At 42.5% G+C, this 18,941-nt stretch overlaps 1 protein-coding gene across 2 annotated transcripts in view; it reads right to left on the minus strand.

The window, feature by feature from the left end:
* The window catches only part of AKAP6 (A-kinase anchoring protein 6), a 296,164-nt gene that overhangs the window by 169,944 nt on the left and 107,279 nt on the right, over window positions 1–18,941 (minus strand). For both annotated transcript variants that reach the window (XM_056850738.1, XM_056850737.1), the window contains exon 5: window positions 13,934–14,056. In XM_056850738.1, coding sequence (XP_056706716.1) covers window positions 13,934–14,056 — 123 coding nt within the window. The remainder of the gene's footprint in view (window positions 1–13,933; window positions 14,057–18,941) is intronic.

Raw genomic sequence — 18,941 nt, forward strand, 5'->3', positions numbered from 1 at the left:
TCAGAGAAATGACAGGAATTCTTTGCAATTTTATTCACTGTTGATTGTTTTATATGATAGGCTTCAAATAAGTCTTTACAAATTAAAACCTGTCAAATTTTACAGAAAGGCTTTTATTTTTGCACACAGAAGAAGAAGAGAAGAGTTGGTTTTTATATGCCGATGTGCTCTACCACTTAAGGAACAATCAAAACGGCTTACAATCATGTTTCCTTCCCCTCCCCACAACACACATCCTGTGAGGTAGGTGAGGCTGAAAGAGTTCTGAGAGAACTGTGACTGGCCCAAGGTCACCCAGCTCGCTTCATGTGGAGGGGTGGGGAAACCAACCCGATTCATCAGATTAGCATCCGCCACTCATGTGGAAGAGCAGGGAATCAAACCAGGTTTTCCATATCAGAGTCCACCACTCCAAACTACTGGCCTTAACCTCTACACCACCTGCCATGGCTGACCAGTCCACTTATGCCCAGTAACAAGAGGAGTCTGCTAAAGGTGATGATTCATCAGTTTTACAGGGATATTTTGTTGCTTTGGTCATAGCAGCTGACCTGTTTAAAGATGCCTTCCCAAACTCAATAGTAAATTCACCCTTGCTTTCAGATTCCAGTTCCTTGGCTGAGCTTTTCCCAGTACTCCCCTTGCCCTGAACGTATCAGTTCAGAAGGCTAAGTTCTCTGAGGGGTCAGAGATGTTTTTCAGGTCACACAATAGCACACCTGGTTTTGCCACTGGGAATACAATTGACAGGGATTTTGTAGCCAATTTTGGCTCCCTGATTAACGTACCTGTCTGATATTTGATATGTGTTAAATCCCCACATTATATTGCTGGGTATGTACTTTCAGGGAGAGACTATTTCAGCTGCTTATACTTGTAGCTATGATTTCCAATCCCATGTCTCCATGGGTTTTTAGTGTTCTCTGATTCTGCAGCAGAATTTCCAAGCTACTTCCCTTTTCCTTATAAGGTTTATGGCATCTGGGAAAGCTTATTAGTTGCTGAAGCCAAGTGATGGTATCATAGTGGTATTGTGAATATTTTCTCTGCATGCTCATGACTGACCCCCCCCCCCAAGTCGGGACTTCACACCAACCCTTGAATCAGTTTCTTTGTCTAAAGAAAGTATTTCATCTGATTATCATCTCATTTACTGGGATGTTGCTAATCTCCAAACTATTAAGCAAACAAAATCCCTGGTGTCACAGTTGTACTCCTTTTACCATTGCTCGGTACTTCCCTATCTGTTGGCTCACAACATTTCCTATACTGCATTTAACTATGAATAAATTGTTAATATCAAGATGGTGGTAAATATCAAGATGGTGATAAGGTAGAAAAGGAACATTGTTGGTGACGTTTGCAATTTCTACCTTGTCCTGTGTTAACAAAATCCATACAGGGGCAACTATGATTAAGCTTAAAGACAAGATTGGTCAGCCCAAATGAGTTGAGACTTATTTTGGCTCAACTTAACAGGCTCATACCTTCACCTATCACATCTGCAACCTATCTTTCCTTTGCGTGGGAAGTCTACTCTGTTTTACAACAAATCCATAGAAAAGTAATAATTTTATTCTTCACAGAAACAAAATAAGAATGCAAATAAAATATATGATATTACTGAGCCCCACGCTCAGATTAAGAAAAGGAGAGATTCAAATAACTTAACCTTCATAGGGCTTTTATATGAATGGATTTCTTAACCATTGCAAGCTTGGATTCTGGTCGGTCTCTATTTGAAAAGGAGTTCCACAGCACTATTTTACTATTTTTTTATTTTTATTTACAAAATTTACATTTTGCCTTTATAAAGGTTGCCAAGGCAGCGAACAATTTAAAAGATACATGGTAAAGTTACCATTATAAAACCATTATAATAAAAACATATACAACATATATCATTAAAACACCTTTAAAAGAGTTAAAAAACTGAGTTAAAATACATATAAAAATAAAAACATTGGTTAGGAAGGAGGGATCATTGAGGGAATACCAAACTAAACAAACAAGTCTTCACCAGCTGGCAGAAGATGGCAACAGAAGGGGACAGACAAATCTCGTTGGGGAGAGAGTTCCAGAGCTTTGGTGCCATGACCAAGAAGGCCCTCTCCAGCCTAATCTCAGAAGGTGGGGACACTTGAAGCAGGGTTTCTGAAGATGACCATAATGATCAGGCTGATAAGGGATTAGGTAGTCCTTCAGGTATGTCGGTCCCAAACCATATAGTGATTTGGAGGTCAAGACCAGCACCTTGTATTGTGAATAGAAACAAACTGGAAACCAGTGTAGGTGGGCCAAGACTGGAGTGGTCCCTATGACCCATTCCAGTCAACAACCTGGCTTCAGTGTTCTGTACCGATTGAAGTTTCTGAACACTTTTCAAGGGCAGCCCCACATAAAGCCCATTGCAGTTTTTTAATCTGGATGTAACCATGGCACATACTACAGTGGCCAGACCTTTTCTGTCCAGGAAAGGCCACAGCTGGCTAACCAGTCGAAGCTGGTAAGACACACTCTTGGTCACAGCTGCCACCTGCTTATCCAGCAGTATGCTGTGGTGCAAGAGCACCCCCAGACTACAGACCTGTTCCTTCAAGAGGAGTGCAACCCCATCCAGAATGGGTGACACCTTAAATCCTAGGTCGGACCTTCTGCCACCAATAGCATTTTCATCTTGTCAGGTTTAAGCTTCAGTTTATTAGCCTACATCCACTCCAAAACTGCCTCCAGGCACTGGTTCAGGGTTTCTACAGCCTCCCTGGGATCAGCTGGAAGTTTGAGATAGAGCTGAACATCATCCATATATTGGTGACAGCCCAGTCCTAATCATCCAGCAGTTTCATGTAGATGTTAAAGAGAATAGGGGACAAAACAGAACTTTTGGGGGGGGGGCCTAGACCAAAGCCCAAGGGCTAAACAGCAGTCCCTTAGCACCACCTTCTGAAATTACTCTCCAGGTAGGACCGGAACCACCGCAGAATGGTTCCTCCCAATCCCAGTCCAGATAGGCAGTCCAGAAGCATACCATGATTGATGGTATCGAAAGCTGCTGAAAGGCCCAGGAGAATCAACAGAGTAGCACTCCCTCCGTCCCGCCCCCCAGTGCAAGTCATCCTCCAGGGCGACCAAGGCTGTTTCAGACAGGCCCATGGTTGTCATGGAGGCCATGAAATCCTGAGCTGCTCCTGACAAGGCAGCTGTCAAAGAGCTCCCCAACCTGTCTCCACCAGTTGGAGGCTGCTTTGGTTTGGTCAAAAGTTTTCCAAAAGACAAAACCTTGAACTCCAGGCTTTCGCCCCAAGTCCAAGGAGTAGCTGCCACCAGCCCTTTCAAAAGATTGAGCTCCAGGGGGAAGATAAGGGCAATCCTCTCCCAACTCACTCCAAAATTGAGTGCAACGCTTACCCTGCAAGGTAGAGGCCTGCCAGGGAAAGATTTCACTCCCAAAATGTCTTAGGTTTTTGGTAGGTGGTTTTACACTCACACAAGGCACTTAGAATTTAGGCTTGGAATCCCAAAATCACAGACACAAGCCATTTAAAGGCTAACAATTTATTTATAAGATTCAAGCTGGTTTACAGGAAAGAAAAAGTCATGAAGTGTTAAGCAAGAAAATAATAAACTATTTAGCATAACTAGCTAATACATTCAAAAGCCTTTTTGGTTCAAAAGGATTGGCAAAGGTTTCTTGCATCAGGTTTATAGTTACCAACTTCCAAAGATGCTTCCAGCATTCAAGAGTTTCAAAAGGTTGTCCAAAGGTTTCTCCAAGCAGGTCAGCTTGACCAGAGTTTCCCCGTAGGGCCAAAATCAAATGGGTTGTGATGCAGCCAGCACAGCTCTCCTGCTGTACCCCAAAGCATGCATAGTTTTCTCAAGGGTTGGTTTGTCCTTATATTCGTTTTCTCAGTGGCATGAGCTCAAAGAGGCCAATTGAGAAAACGCAAGCACTTAGCTGTTAATTAATCGCTTGGTCAGAAATGCTGACTCACTAAGAGGTGTTTTCAGGTGAGGGAGCCTGCAGAACTACCTGCACCTGGACATTGTCATGATGGCTGACCATTTAATTACCATGGCAATGCACGGCCTTGCATTCCAAAAAGGGGAGAGGTTAACTAGCACCAGCTGGGGCTTACTCCCTCCACAGAAGCAGTTTTCAAAAGGAAACTTATTTTTCTGGTCTAAAATCCCAATAACACAAAATTCATAGGCCTCCCAGGCCTGAACCAAAAAATCATGCAATCCAAGAAATTGAGAAACCTCAACTTCTTGACAGCAGCCTTGGCATGAATGTTGAAATCTGCCAAGATGACCAGCCTAGGGGTCCTCAACACCACCCCTGAGACCAGCTCTGCCAACTCAGGTATGAAGGCTGTCAGGCAGGGTAGGCAGTACACTAAGAGAATCCCAGTCCTTTCTCTCAACCCCAACTTTAGGTACACAGCCTCAAAACTGGCAGCATCCTGGGGATAGAATCCTTATAGACTACAGCATCACTGACTCCCTGCCTGCCAGACCCATGTTGATGAATCACCAAGTAACCTGGAAGGCACAATTGAAAGCCCCACTCCACTAACCAAGTCTCAGCTATACTTGCCAGGTCAGCCCTCTTATCCAGGATTAAATCCAGGACGGCTGCTGTTTGTCCTGTGACTGATGAGCAGCAGGATTTTATAGCCTGGGGGGGGTTGTTGATACGGTTACCAAAACCACTTTGGCCGGAAGAAGAGCCAGAAGGGGTAACAGCAAACAATTGTCTGCTGTTCCTTCCCCTTCCCTGCTCTCCTCCCACTACAGCTCCCCCTACCCCACACACTATGAATCATGGCACCATCTCTCACCCCATTCTGTTCCTCCAAATGCATCTCTCCCACCAGCAGGCAAAGGAAAATCAATAAACAAATAAATAAAGATACACCCAAACTTAATATACAGATCCACCTCTCATCTGGGTCTCAGAAACAAAAAACATAAATAGAATACAAATCCAGACCCACTTCTCATTTGTATCTGAGTAACATACACACACACTAGCTCTCACCTGGTTAAACAACAAAGAAAAAGTGGCACACGCTCACCCTCCTTCCTCCCACTACAAGAGGCTAGAGATCCTAATCTTCTCTTTGAGTAGCTCTCCCAGCCTTGGTACAACCAAATGGGGGCCAAGCAGTGCTGGTTCAATGCTTCCTCCTATTATATCCAGGGTGCTGGATCTTCCAAACAACTGAGCTACAGGTTGTGAGACTGGCAGGCTAAAAGCCACAGGTCAAAATCCCTTTGGCTCTTGCTCTTCAGCTCATGCCCAAGCACCAGTCTTGGTCTAAACAGAATACCTGCAGGAAAAAGGCCCAGTGACTTAGCAGAGATGGTTCAAGAGCAGCAGGTGTCTTCTGGCTAATAAGTTCACAAGCTGCTCCCTGTAGTGACACCACATGGAAGGCCCTCGTCCTCACTGATTTCATTGTACAGATACTTAGAACCCAGAGCATGACCTCTTTGGTAGACATTAATAAGTGGAAAACAGCTAGACACGAGTCTAGTAGCACCTTAGAGAGAAACAAGATTTTCGGAATGTGACTTTTCAAGAGCCAAAGCTCCCTTAATCAAAGAATAGTATCATATCAAAGAAAGTCAAGGTACTTAAAGGTCTCTTAAGGCAGGCTGAATGGGATGTTATTGGTCATTACCAGCTTTTTCAGTTGAGCCTAAAAGCCAACAGACAGCAAGTGAAATTGATGGAGACCAAGGACAGTATCCATGAAAGGTGATAGGCTGCCATATTGTGCACCTGCCAGACTCTTTGGGAATGCCCTGTTTTACAGTTTTGCCTCTTGGCTTAAATCGAGAATGATTAAAAGCCATGGGAAGCAGGATTGTCATACCTTAAATAGCTACATAGAAGCATTAATTTTGGCAGGTTCATCTTGCCATGCAGGGATGAGAACCTCAATACAGACAATGATAGGTAAAAGAGCCCTATTCTCCTTTGTATCTGGTTGTCCTAATGAGCAACTAATCCTTGGAAGGGTTTTCCATGATAAGCAGGGTCCAAGCATACGATTTATTGGGATTAGGGACCAGTCCAGGCTATAAAGCCTATTACCATGATGATATTTATGATATTTCAGAATTAAAACAGATTTTTTTTTCATGATTGCATGTAGGGCTGTCGATTCGGTTCGTCCCGAACTGAAAAACAGCTGAATTTCCCCCGATTCGGCGGTTTTTAGTTCGGGACGAACCAAACTACAAAAAAGGAGAGAAACGGGGGAGCCGAATTCACCGACTTCGGGGGTTCGGCGAATAAATTCGGCAGATTCAGGGTTCCCCCCCCCCGCGTGCCTTCACGGGGCTTCCATGAAGGTGCGTGGGGGGGGGGCTCTTTAAACAGATCTGCGCCTCCCGGCTGGGAGGCACACATCTGTTCCATCCCCCCCCTGCGTGCCTTCAGGGGGCTTCCCTTTAAACAGGGGGCCCTTTAAACAGATCTGCGCCTCCTGGCCTGGAGGCACAGATCTGTTCTACCACCTCCCATGCGCTTTCAGGGGGCTTCCCTGAAGGCACGCGGGGGGCCCTTTAAACAGATCTGTGCCATCGGCCGGGAGGCACATATCTGTTTCACCCCCCCCCACGTGCGCCTTCAGGGGGCTTCCCTGAAGGGTGCGGGGGGCGCTTTAAACAGATCTGCGCCTCCCGGGTGGCTGGAAGTTCGCGGATCCGAAGCAGGGGAGTTCGGACTTCGGCACGGCCCGAATTTAAATGGGCCAAATTTTGCTGAAACCGAACTTTACTGAATTTTTTTTTCAACAGCCCTAATTGCATGCATCTGATAAAATTGGACAGGGATCCCATATTACAAGGTTGTACCAAGTCCAAAGAAAGTATTTTGGGAGCTTGGGATCCTTAAAAATAAGCCAATATGCAAATCCCAGATGCCTGCATGATATGCTGTTTTCATATTTGGCAGCACTTAATTTATCACAATGCCTTCCTCCAATTCAGGAATGCAGTTTAAACATTCTGATTTTCTAGAAAAGCATTCACATCTAAAAGTGAGGTATCCCCCACACAAAAAAAGTTTTGATTTTTTAAAAGTCAAAAATATAAATTGGGGTCAAGCATCCAAAAGAGAAGAAAAACCATGGTTCTTTGTGTGACTCCATTCCTTAAAGCTTCACTTTCACAAAACCTTTTTTTCTAGAAGTCCCTTTTCATACAAGCAAGCCTGAACAAGCCCTGACAATATTTAATTTACTGTTTACTTAAAACAGGCTTGTGTTGAATAGTTTGTAATCATGCACTTCACAAGAGATGCACCAAGCGGGCGCCTCATATAGCAAAAGAAAACCTAAAGGACCCGAGAGTAGGTTGGGTAATTTCATGTAATTGAAGCGGAGCATAGATGCAGCTGGATGCGGCTCTGCCTCAAGATGATGTGGATGTGTTTGATAGGAAAATTGGAAAAGATGAGGTATTCTTCTTCATTAGAAAAAAATAGACTTGCTGCCCTAGAAAAGATTCATTTAACATAGCATATCAAGTATACAATACAGCTTGATTTACAGGTGCACCTATTAACCAGTAATAATGTTGACTGAAGAAGTAAAATATGATGAATAAAGATGGGCCAAAACTCTGGGGCTTGATTTGCAATTTTACAGTTGCACAAAATTCAGACTTGGCGTCTAATTTGCTACTGAGCACTCATAGCAAAATCCAGCAACAGATTAAGCAATAACACATTGGTCTTAAGGGGGGAACTCTTTTCACAAACTAAAAGCGTCAGAGCAAACGAGAGGAAAATAGATGGCATTTGCTAGCTAGTTACGTTATTTTCACTCAGGTGTGTGCATTTTCCTTCCTCTTAATCCTTGAAGTTGAACTTTTCATTTCCCAGAGAAAAATAACTTGACACTGGCAGACTGAACAGGTCTAGTGTCAAGAACAGAATTTTACAGGTGAAAATATGAGAAGACTGACACATATGCCCACAGGTCATTTGAACAGGACTTTCAATTCAAGCTTAGCATGCTTTGCTGTGGAAACACAGCATCCTTTCAAGGAGGTTAACAGTGAAGCTAAGGCTTGGTTCAGCCAAGCGCAGCCACATGTAGAATCCCACAGGATTAATGGAGAAGCTATAGCCCTGTTTTCCAACACGAAGAGAGCAATCCTAAAGGGGGGGTAGATCTGCGGGGGCACGACCTCCTCAGAGGCTTCCCGGCTGCTGCGGAAAGGCTGTGGAAACTGCTTAAAGGCAGCTCCACCCCCAGGAATGCCCTGAAAATGCCCCTCCATATCAGTGTGGGCTTCCCCTTCTGGGAAAGCCATGCTGGTGTGGCTGCATCATCGGCGGAATGCTGGTGTGTTTGTCCCCGCACCAGCGTAAATGCCACTGTGATAAGGTAGCACCTATGCCAGTGCAGGGTCATGCTGGCTCCTATGGAGCTTTGCCCTGCCCCCTTCAGGAATGGGCTGTAAGGGTCTCATATGATATGTGGAATGCAAGTTGGGCTGGGGATTCCCCCCAACCTGAGTGGCATTTCATGTCTGACCCAGGATTCACCTTAAAAACAGTGGGCTAGGGGGAATGGGTTCTGGAGCACAACATAGTGGCTGGAGGGACATTCAGCCTTCTCTCCCTTCCACCCCATGTCACTTTTGGCATGGCACAGAGATGGAGCAGAGAGATATGAGGCATGCCTCTTATTTTCTGAAAAGCACTGCCTGTTACATTTGCAAGGAAGATGAAAAAGCTGGTCTCTGTTAAGCCCTCCGTGATCCTATGTTGACTGGATCAAGCTCCATTTTTGTTAAGCTACTGATTTTCAGCAGTGTCTCTAAATTAAGCCACTGTCCCACTGAGATCCCTTTGTCTTCAAAGAGGCCCAAACAGCTTGAAACCCACTATTACAACAACCCCATGTGCTATTGTTCAGACTAGGCTAACTCCACAGAGGTACATGGCTAAATGCTCACTGACTGAACTGAGCACACCTTTTTAATTTACCTGATATCTATATATGAGCAAAAACATTTTTTTAAAACCTATGATTTGCTCACCTAGCATTAGTTGTAAATTTCTATGAACATCAGCACTCTCTATGCATACTAAAATTCTTAGGTGATGCCTCACAAATCTAGGAAAAGATAACCTCAGGAACAGGCATGTGAAAGAAATCTGCTTCCGAGCCCACCAATTGGAGCTAGTTACAAAACAGCCTCTCCCAAGGAACACAGAGAGTGGTGCCTGTCACAATGGCCTGCTGTACCACATCAGCCACCTGAGTCACAACACATCAGGAGTTCCAACGTCACATCCTAAAAATGCTACATGAAGACATGTACATCCCAGGCATGAATTTTGCCTTGCTTGGGAGGTGAGATGCCATGCCGGATGGGCAAGGTGGGCTTCCTCCTTCTTTTGTTGCTCATCCACATGTTAAGAAATTTGCCTCTCCTCCAGTCTTGTGGGCTACGTCCATCAAATGTCATGGCTCCAAAGGGCTACAGAACTTCAGGCCTCACGAATCGATGAGTATACACTTTGTACACTTGGAGCCAATTTACTTATTCAGGGAATATAATTAGCTGTGGTATCTCTTTCCCCTGACGTTCGAGTTTCTAATGCAGGGATTTTTTTTTCCTGGACAGGATCATTCATTCAAGCGTTGATTTTCCTACCTGCATTCTGAGTGGTACAAGCTTAGGAAGACTGAATGACATGATTTTTCTTAATATGTAAATCAGCTTTTAGGTAAAACATGTTTCATGGTTTTACAATAATTCTTTAAGGATCTTTATTATATTCATATTACTTGGAAACCATAGGCAACTACAATTTATTATCATATCTTTTGTGCGGTTAGAAGACAAACAAAGCTTTATTTTTAAAATAAATGTTTAATAAAGATACCTGAAATATCCATGAAGAAACTTTTTAAAAATCCCTGACTCACTCAGGAGGTATAGTAACATGCCAGGTGGACCAGGAGGTTACTATTCCTGAAACTTGTCACAAAGATGGATGCCAGAAAACTTCCAGCAGTGTCCTCTCCTTGTGTGCTCATTAAAGTCCTGTACACCTCGCAGGGTGTACAGGGCAACCTAGGGCGCCCTGGTGGGATAACACTTTGTGTGAAGAGAAGAAGAAGAGTTGGCTTTTATATGCCGACTTTCTCTACCACTCAAGGAAGAATCAAACCGGCTTACAATCACCTTCCCTTCCCCTCCCCACAACAGACACCCTGTGAGGTAGGTGGGGCTGAGAGAGCTCTAAGACAGCTGTGACTAGCCCAAAGTCACCAAGCTGGCTTCATGTGGAGGAGTGGGGAAACCAACCCGGTTCACCAGATTAGCCTCCGCCACTCGTGTGGAGAAGTGGGGAATCAAACCCGGTTCTCCAGATTAGAGTCCACTGCTCCAAACCACCGCTCTTAACCAGTACACTTGACGCCAAGTCTACCAGTCTCCTAGCTAATTTCCCCAAAATAAGGAGACCTCTCTAATTGACATAACAAAAGGGCTACTCTGTTGTCCAAACCAGCCAAATAAATTGTCCTCTGTGGGGAGAAAAACCAATCCAAATGGCAGATTCTTAAAATGAATACCTAAATGTTGATTTGGAACTTTAACAGTGTTTTGGAGTGGGGGATTTTCTAAATCAATAAGAGGAAGTGCTGAAATCAGTGATTATCTTAATTAAATGTTTTCCATTATTACTTTTTTCTGAGACTTCTAACAATGCACCAATTTGTTTCAAATGGAATGAGAAAAAAAGAAGTTGGGAGATTTCAGCTATCTTTTGAAAAATAGGAATAAAAGAAATTTGAATATTTTGAAAATTACATTCTTTATTTAATGGGGTGAACAAGTATTTTGAACATGGGAATGGGAAGGAAGAAATGCTGAAATAAGAGTATTCACAAACATAGATTTTATTGCAGGCCCTTTTACTGTGACCATCAAACTAAATTTGAAACAACTATTTCACAGTATCTTCCTAAATTTGGTGGAGATTTCACTTATGGTAAATATTCTGGCTAAGTCTGATAGACCTCAGTTGTTCCTCTCAGCCTTGAAACAGACAAAACAGTTCTCAATTCCATGTTCTTTGGCTTTGGTAGGACTGCTTGGTAATTCCTCCTCTGACCCTATCTGAATACAACTATTTATTATCAAGAGATAATAAAATGGATTTGTACTTTTTACCGGGATTCTACTTTTAAAGTTTTATGTTTGACATAAATTACTTGTGTGTGCTCATTGTTGGAAACCGCCCTCAGCCCGACTTGTGTCGGGGGAGGGCGGAGTATAAATTGAATAAAATAAATACATAAATAAATAATAGTCTGAAAGCATAGTTAAAGCTAGATCTGATCAGTGCCTGCTGAGGAGACCACTGGGATATTCTTGTAGGAATGGGACTTTTAGTCTAATAAAGACTTTTTAAACTGTTTATTCATAATTTGTAGCTTGAATATAGCTGCAAGAATCTCAAAATAGTTATATAAGCCTGATCAATATAGGAACTGTATTTGGAACTGCCCTGACCTGGATAGCTCAGGCTAGCCTGATCCTGTCAGAAGCTAAGCAAGATCGGCTCTGGTTAGTAGTTCAATTGGAGACCACCAAGGAAGTCGAGGGGTGGCTACATAGAGGCAGGCAATGGCAAACCACCTCTGTTAGTCTCTTGCCTTGAAAACCCTACGGGGTCACCACAAGTCGACTGTGACCTGATGGCACTTTCCAAGAGCTAAACATTTGCCTGAAATCAGTAAGGGCAATTTATATACGGTAAAGGGTGCTGGGGAGGTTAAAAATATGTGCACCCAGCACCCGGGAATTGTATTTATAACATCCTGGATCATCCCTCGCTGCATTCGTTGGAACCTTAATCCATGAACCCTCACATGCAGCATTTGGCTAAACTCATAGTTGGCAAGAGAAACTCCATATATACATCTGCCAAACAGATGATCAGCACTATTAAAACTGACTGTGCTGACCATCTGCTGAAGAGAAATACTTAGTACCAGTTCACATATTAGCTCAATAATTCCTGTGGAAGAACTGTGAACGTTTCAGGACCTTCATCACACACAGCTAGTATGAATTGGGTAGTTCCATATGAACCATCAGCCATATGCATGCCAAGTTGACATGATGTTGTCTCCCAACCCTTTGAGGGGAAAGAATCAGGTCTTTGCTTAATGGTGCATAGTGGAGGAGTTGGGGGGGGAAAGCTCCCCCACCCCACTCCCTAGCCCTAAAGAGCAGTAGCTTCTCTAAATAATTAAAAAATCTGTAAAGCACCCCAAAAGTAAATTATTATACACAAATTATTATATTAAAAAGAATAAACTATGATTGCAGACTTCATTCTTTAAAAGACCATAGTAAGGGAAAAGGAAAGGGACCCTAAAGCAATAGAAAGTAAATGGGAAGCTAAAGATTCGAGGATAAAGGTTATGAAGAGAAGGTATATTTTCAGAGGTTGTTGAAACAGCTGCAAAGTAGGTGACGTACAGATATCCTGTGTTAGCGCGACCCAGAGAGAAAAGATAGGTCCATCAAGATTAAACCCTAACACTCTGGCTTGGAACAGGGCTTGATTTTAATATGGCAAGAAAATATGTGGTGTGCCCTACAGAACAGAACATTTTTGGGAGTTAAGCACCTACCTTTTCCTTTCTGTATGTTGGTGTCAAATGTAAATACAGTATCAAGATAATTCGGACACTGCACTTAATAGATACTTAATTCCAGAGGCTTCTGTTTAAACACAGATTAGAATTTTTGCCAGACCAATACCAATGAAAAACTGACATTCTAATTAATCAAATACAGATCACAAAGCAATGACTAACTCTATCTTCTAGTGTCAAACATGCTTCTTATTAAATAATTTATCATCTATTTTCTATGACAGACATTCAGCTCATTCCTGAGCCTTACCATGGCTGGGGACAGCATAGCCAAGGTGCTGCCGCGACGCCTCCAAAAAGGTTCCCCGGCCGCCAAAAGGCTTAAAAAAGCCTTTTAAAAAGTTTTTCACATAAAATGGGCCTTTTCCCCCCATAGCAAACAATGATGGTGCAGCAACACTGCTGCTGGGGGGGGGGCGTTTCTAGCCTAGAGGGGCTTTGGAAGCTGACTACTGTCAGCTCCACCCCTGGGAATGCCCCCCCCCATGGCTGTGCTGTATATCTCTTCCAGGATTTAGGTCCCAGAGAGACTGTGGAGTCAAAGGAGACAGATACATTGGGTTGTTTGCACCTTCAGTTCTATCATTTTTTATTCCTTCACCCTATCATTTCAGTCTGCTATGGATTCCAAAGTGTCACCACGCAGCTGTTATTCCTTTCCAGTATTCTTTTAGCACAAGAACAATAATGATAATATTCACTGTGTGATGAAAATGCACATCACGTAAAATGTTTAAATGATCTAATGGCAGAGTTTTAAAATGCAGAAAAAGTAGTATTTTCTTGATAATGAGAACTTCATTAATATTACAAGAATTCTTGTTTAAATTTTACAATGTCACTGCAAAGCCATTTTTCCCCTTTACTTATTACTTTTGTTTGGTGGTAAGATTTATTTTCCTGAAGACAATAATTACAGCACCATGCTGGCTCCTATAGAAGCCGGCCTTTGTTCCACAATGCTTGCTTAAAAGATTGAATTATTTATTGAGGACATTTTTATCCCACCTTTCTCCAGCCATGAACTCAAAGGGAAACCTTGAAAGATGAACCTGGTTTCTTTTCTTTTTTTGGAACATGAACTGCTTGAAATTTCAGTTAATATTCTCAGCAAGATTATGTTATTGCTTTAAAATGATGTTTGTAGACTTTAATTAGAAAATAAAATGGAAAGCTGAACAGGATACGTTATTGACTTGTATCACAGTATAATGTTGTCCTACCAGGTGTGTTTCCAGGTACAGTTTAAGGCTGTCTGTTTCTGCCTTTGGAGGAGTCCAGTTCTCTGTTGTTTCCATGGCTTCATTTAACCAGTGAATGAATTCATCCAGCTTGCTTACAAACCCCTTCCATGACAAGAGGAGGAAAAAAAACAGCAACAAGAAAAAGCATGTCTGTTAGTTCAAGGATAAACAAGTAAATATTTTTATTGTAACTATGAGTCTACTGTACTGTCCCCAGCAATTACATGAAAGAGTCTGGTGGCTTTTGGTGATGAAGGTGGGGTATCCCTGGAATCAGGTAGACCGAGATCATCTGAGACAGGGCTACACAGTATTTTTGTCATAATCCAACCTTTGTTTTTTAACAGATTATGTTTACACATTCATATTCTTATAAGAAAAAAATGAAAATGAATTATAATACCACCAGAAGACTGAAATGGGGAAAATATGAAGAACAGATGATGCCTTTAGACTCTCAGAATTGTTGAATCCATAAGGTCAAGATTTTTCATGACATGGCCGAAAGTTTACACATCTCAGGGTAACAATTTTGTTAGTCTTTAAGGTGCTTCTGGACTCCTAGAGCGAAAACGCATGGTCGCTTTATCCTCCTTTAATCCCTGTTTTAGCCAGGATCGAATGCACATTAGGCGAAACACATGAGTTCGATCCAGGCTGAATCCTGGCTGAAACAGCGATTAAAGAAAGATAAAGCGACCGTGTGTTTTCGCCCTACTCTTTTCTACTGCTAGTGACAGACTAACACGGCTACCCAGCTAAGGCTGTTCTGAACATTTTATGTTCCTTGGTATAGAATGCATATATCAATAAAATAGCTATACCTTTGAGGCACATTATAAACAGAAAAAGAGTATTAAATAGTTTAGTAAGCAGTGTTAAATCACCTCAGTCCAAAAAGGAGATCTGCACCTTGAAACAGACTTGTGTATAAAGCCTGAACTGAATCCCACATATACAGAAAAAATGCTGTGTGGGGCCAGATTCCCAGACCCAGTAATCAGAGTTCTGCACTGTCACGTGCCGCCTCTGATTTGTGCTGTCTTATGTGTCCTGCACAGGAAATAGAGAGATCTGATTTGGGGACACTCTTGAAGCATCCCTCTCAGGTCACAATGGGTTTGGCAGAGGAAAGAGAGAAATTCCTCCCTCAGGGTTGGATCCTGAGTCCAGACAGTTTTAAAACATTTAAAGCATCAAAGGTCACTGGGGAGGAGAGACAGAAACTGACGGAGTTGCAAGTGGGGCAGGAAGGAAGTTAAAAAAAAGCCCAGCCTCTTAGTGCTGAAGTTCCTGAGAGAAGCTATTTCAAACAAGATCTGAGACAGCGCCTCAGTCCAACAATGTGCACGAACAGTAGCCCAGGCTGCTCAAGAACAGCCCTGTAAAATAACTGCAAGCACAACCACCAGCTGTCTGATGGGTGGAGGAGAGCAAGGGTTGGGAGAAGAACTGAATCCAGACACTTCCTTCTGAACAGCTGCTCAGTGTGACACACAATCCCAGATATCAGACTAAATGCAGTGATGCACCATTCATTTGTCTATATGATTTGAATATGCACAAGTATACCTGTTTCACATGACCTCTAACTGGATCAGGGAAGGGATAGTAGACTGCATGCAATGTGAAAGGGCGAAAACGCATGGTCGCTTTAGCCTCTTTTATTCCCTGTTTCAGCCAGGATTCAGCCAGGATCGAATGCATGTTCGGCGAAACGCATGTGTTTGATCCTGGCTGAATCCTGGCTGAAACAGGGAATAAAGGAGGCTAAAGCGACCATGCGTTTTCGCCCATAGAGATGCAATTGATAACTTGAGTTTATTAAAATATTCTGTATATGAAAACATGCCATTAAAGGAGAAAAACCCAGACAATCTGGAACTATAATCAATTAACAAACAAATATATTATGGGAGCAACCCTAAGCAGGTATACTGAAAAGACAGCTCGATTTTATTCATTTCAAGTTTACTCCTAGCAAAGGATTACAGCATATACCAATTCTCATATTTAAAAGCTTCATAAAATCAGCATATTAAATATTTTATGTTTTCCTTACTTCGATAAAAGCTGCAAAGCTACATCATGGAAACTATAGTAGGGAATATTGAAACTGCAATTTTGAGACATGTACATAAGCAACCATACATATAATATGATACAAAGCTATGATAAACTAGAACTGTTTGTTAGAAGAATATAAATGTTCCCTTTGCAATGTCATCAAAGATTGCAATGTCACTATGACAAGTATGTGCTTCTCTAGTAAGGAATAGTACAGTATAAAATAAAACCTAGAAAATGACATATAAGTACTGGGAAATATTACACTGGCTATTTATGTCACAGAAAAAGCCCCTTTGCTAGTAGAAGGCACGAATCACTATAATCCCACTGTTTTTCAGATGATGTCTATAAAATTTTATGGAGACTGTTCAAATGAAAACAACTGTAGAAATTGAAAATTATTTAGAATACTAAAAGCCTGACACTGAAAATTACTATCAGAGGACAGATAACATTGACCAGTTCCTAAATCTCGTTGTCTAAGTAAATAGCACCATCTGGAGGTTTAACCACAGTATGGCTAGTTTTACCTCAAGTTATTTCAGCAAAAGTGTTCAATGGAATCTTCTCTCAGTCTTCCTTCAGACAATTTTAACCAGCATCAATCTAATGGATGTTCTTTTTACGCTACATGTGTCATTTGAAGAGGACTATAGTGCGCTATCAGACCACAGTACTGCTCACATTTGTGGCAGCTAAAAATGATGGCAAACATGATTAATTAGTTATTTCTTGGGTGCTTTTTCACGCTGATTTTCTGACCCACCCCATATTCCTATAACATCTAGTGCTGGCACTGAGTGACTTCTTATTATGTGCAGAGCTTCCTCACCAGCCTGAGACTTGACAGGGCACTTGGCACTGCTCTACAAAACCTTCAAATGAAAGATATACTGGAATCACGTGGTTGTGTGTGTTTGCCGTCAGTCACAGCTTATTTATGGCAGTCCTGTAGGGTTTTCAAAGCAAGAGACATTCAGAGATGGTTTGCCATTACCTGCCTCTGTGTGGCCTGAGAGAGTTCTGAGCGAACTGTGACTGTCACTCAGCAGGCTTCATGTGGAGGAGTGGGGAATAGAGTCCAGTTCTTCAGATTAGAGAACACCACTCTTAACCACTACACCATGCTGGCTTTCTAATCATGTGGTTACCAGAGCTTAAAATTCCAGCGGAGAAAGTGTTCTGTGAAAATTACTAAAATAAAACCACCAGGAGTACACAGGGAGTACATATAAAAGCTAGCCCTAAGCAAGATGTGTGCATTTTTCTCAAAGAAACCTCAACTAACACTTTTGAACAACCCATACCTGTTTCCAATCAAGTGAATAAAAATACTACTAAGATACAGCAGCAAAATAAGCTTTGTGTAACACTGTAAGGCCCCTTTCAGATTACAGTTCTAAACCGGATGTCATCCGTCGTTGGTGCCTTTCCAAGTAAGCGATACAGAGATGGGTGTTCATTTCAATCCATCTCTAAAGCACTCTGGCCAGTTCAGACAGTGCCACTATTGTTTTCCTGTCTTTTTCCAAGAAACAGTATTTTTCAGCTACAGCGACTGGCATGTCAATGGTGCTGCTACAGCACTATAGTGCAACTCTTAGAATGTTTTCAAAATCCTGCAAAAGAACATTGGGTGGGAAAACGTGGGGAGGGAATAGTAGTCCTTTCGGAAGCACTCCAGATAGTCCAAACAGTACACTGTTTAGTCCAGTTAGTTCAAAGAGCACACTGGAAGCGCAAGTAAGAACTGAAAACAGGAGAAAGCAGTTTTCATAAGAAGTGGCAGAGGCCTGCTATCCTGATGGGACACGAATGGCTTTGTCTGAACAGGTTAAAAAAAATCCATCAGCAGCCAGGGGCCAAATCAGTTGTGTCTGAATTGACACAATCCATTATTATCTGGTTGAGCAGCGGGTTGCTAAGGGCAGTTTGAAAGGGGTCTCTTTGTTGAAAGTGCTTCACATCCATTTTCACAGTGGTTCTTAACACATTCAGGTAAGTTAGGCCCATATAACAGATATTGTTTATTGGTCTTGTGCATCCTTATGTTTGACTAGCACTGGACTAGCTCTGTGGCAACTAAAAGAACAGCCAGGATGGGAATATAATACAAGACCTAAGCTCGAATACTCAATGAAGCACAGGCTATGAATATTCTTCTGATCATTATTTATAGCCTTTGTGAAATATTGAAAAATACCTGAAGGCAATAATAATTTCCATGAATCTTTTGAAAACTGGGCTGACCCCATTCTACACATTAGCATTTGCAATCAGAATACAAATGAAAAATAATGACAATATGACTGAATGCATTCAAAATGAAATGAAAATAAATTTATTTCAACTCATCAACAAGGGAGGGGAATCAAGGGACCATGCCTCCAGCTGTGTAAGACCTAGGCTGCTCCTGTTGCAGGTTTTAAAAGCCTGGGCATGGACACAGGCAGGAACATTTGGGTGTGAGCCAAACAGCTCTCGGCCCTTCGCTCACAGCCGGCAGCTCTTGGCCTTGAGCGACCAGTAGGTTTGCCAGCCTGCAGTGCCAAACCCCAGAAGGAATTGGGGGCGGGGCCTGGCACACTAGAACTGCACTGGCCCGTTTACATCACTTCCGGTATAAACTGGAAGTAACATGGGGGCGCTCTGGCCTTAAGTAAAAACTCTAAACCATAGAGTTTTTGCAAAACGCTAGACAGTCCCCTATGTCACTTCCCGTTTTCACCAGAAATGACATGAGTATGGCAGCATGGAGCTGACATACGTTCATCTCCTACTCTAATTTCCTTCCTCCAGTGCCTGAGGCAATGAGTGGGAGGCCAGGGGGCCTCCTGCTATAGCAGAAGGCCTGGCTGCCCTAGCAGCCAGTCCAGTGGAGCCGAGTACAGCCCAGCATGTTCTTTAGATGTACCTT

Source organism: Euleptes europaea, chromosome 6 (genome assembly GCF_029931775.1).
Source record: "Euleptes europaea isolate rEulEur1 chromosome 6, rEulEur1.hap1, whole genome shotgun sequence".
NCBI lineage: Eukaryota > Metazoa > Chordata > Lepidosauria > Squamata > Sphaerodactylidae > Euleptes > Euleptes europaea.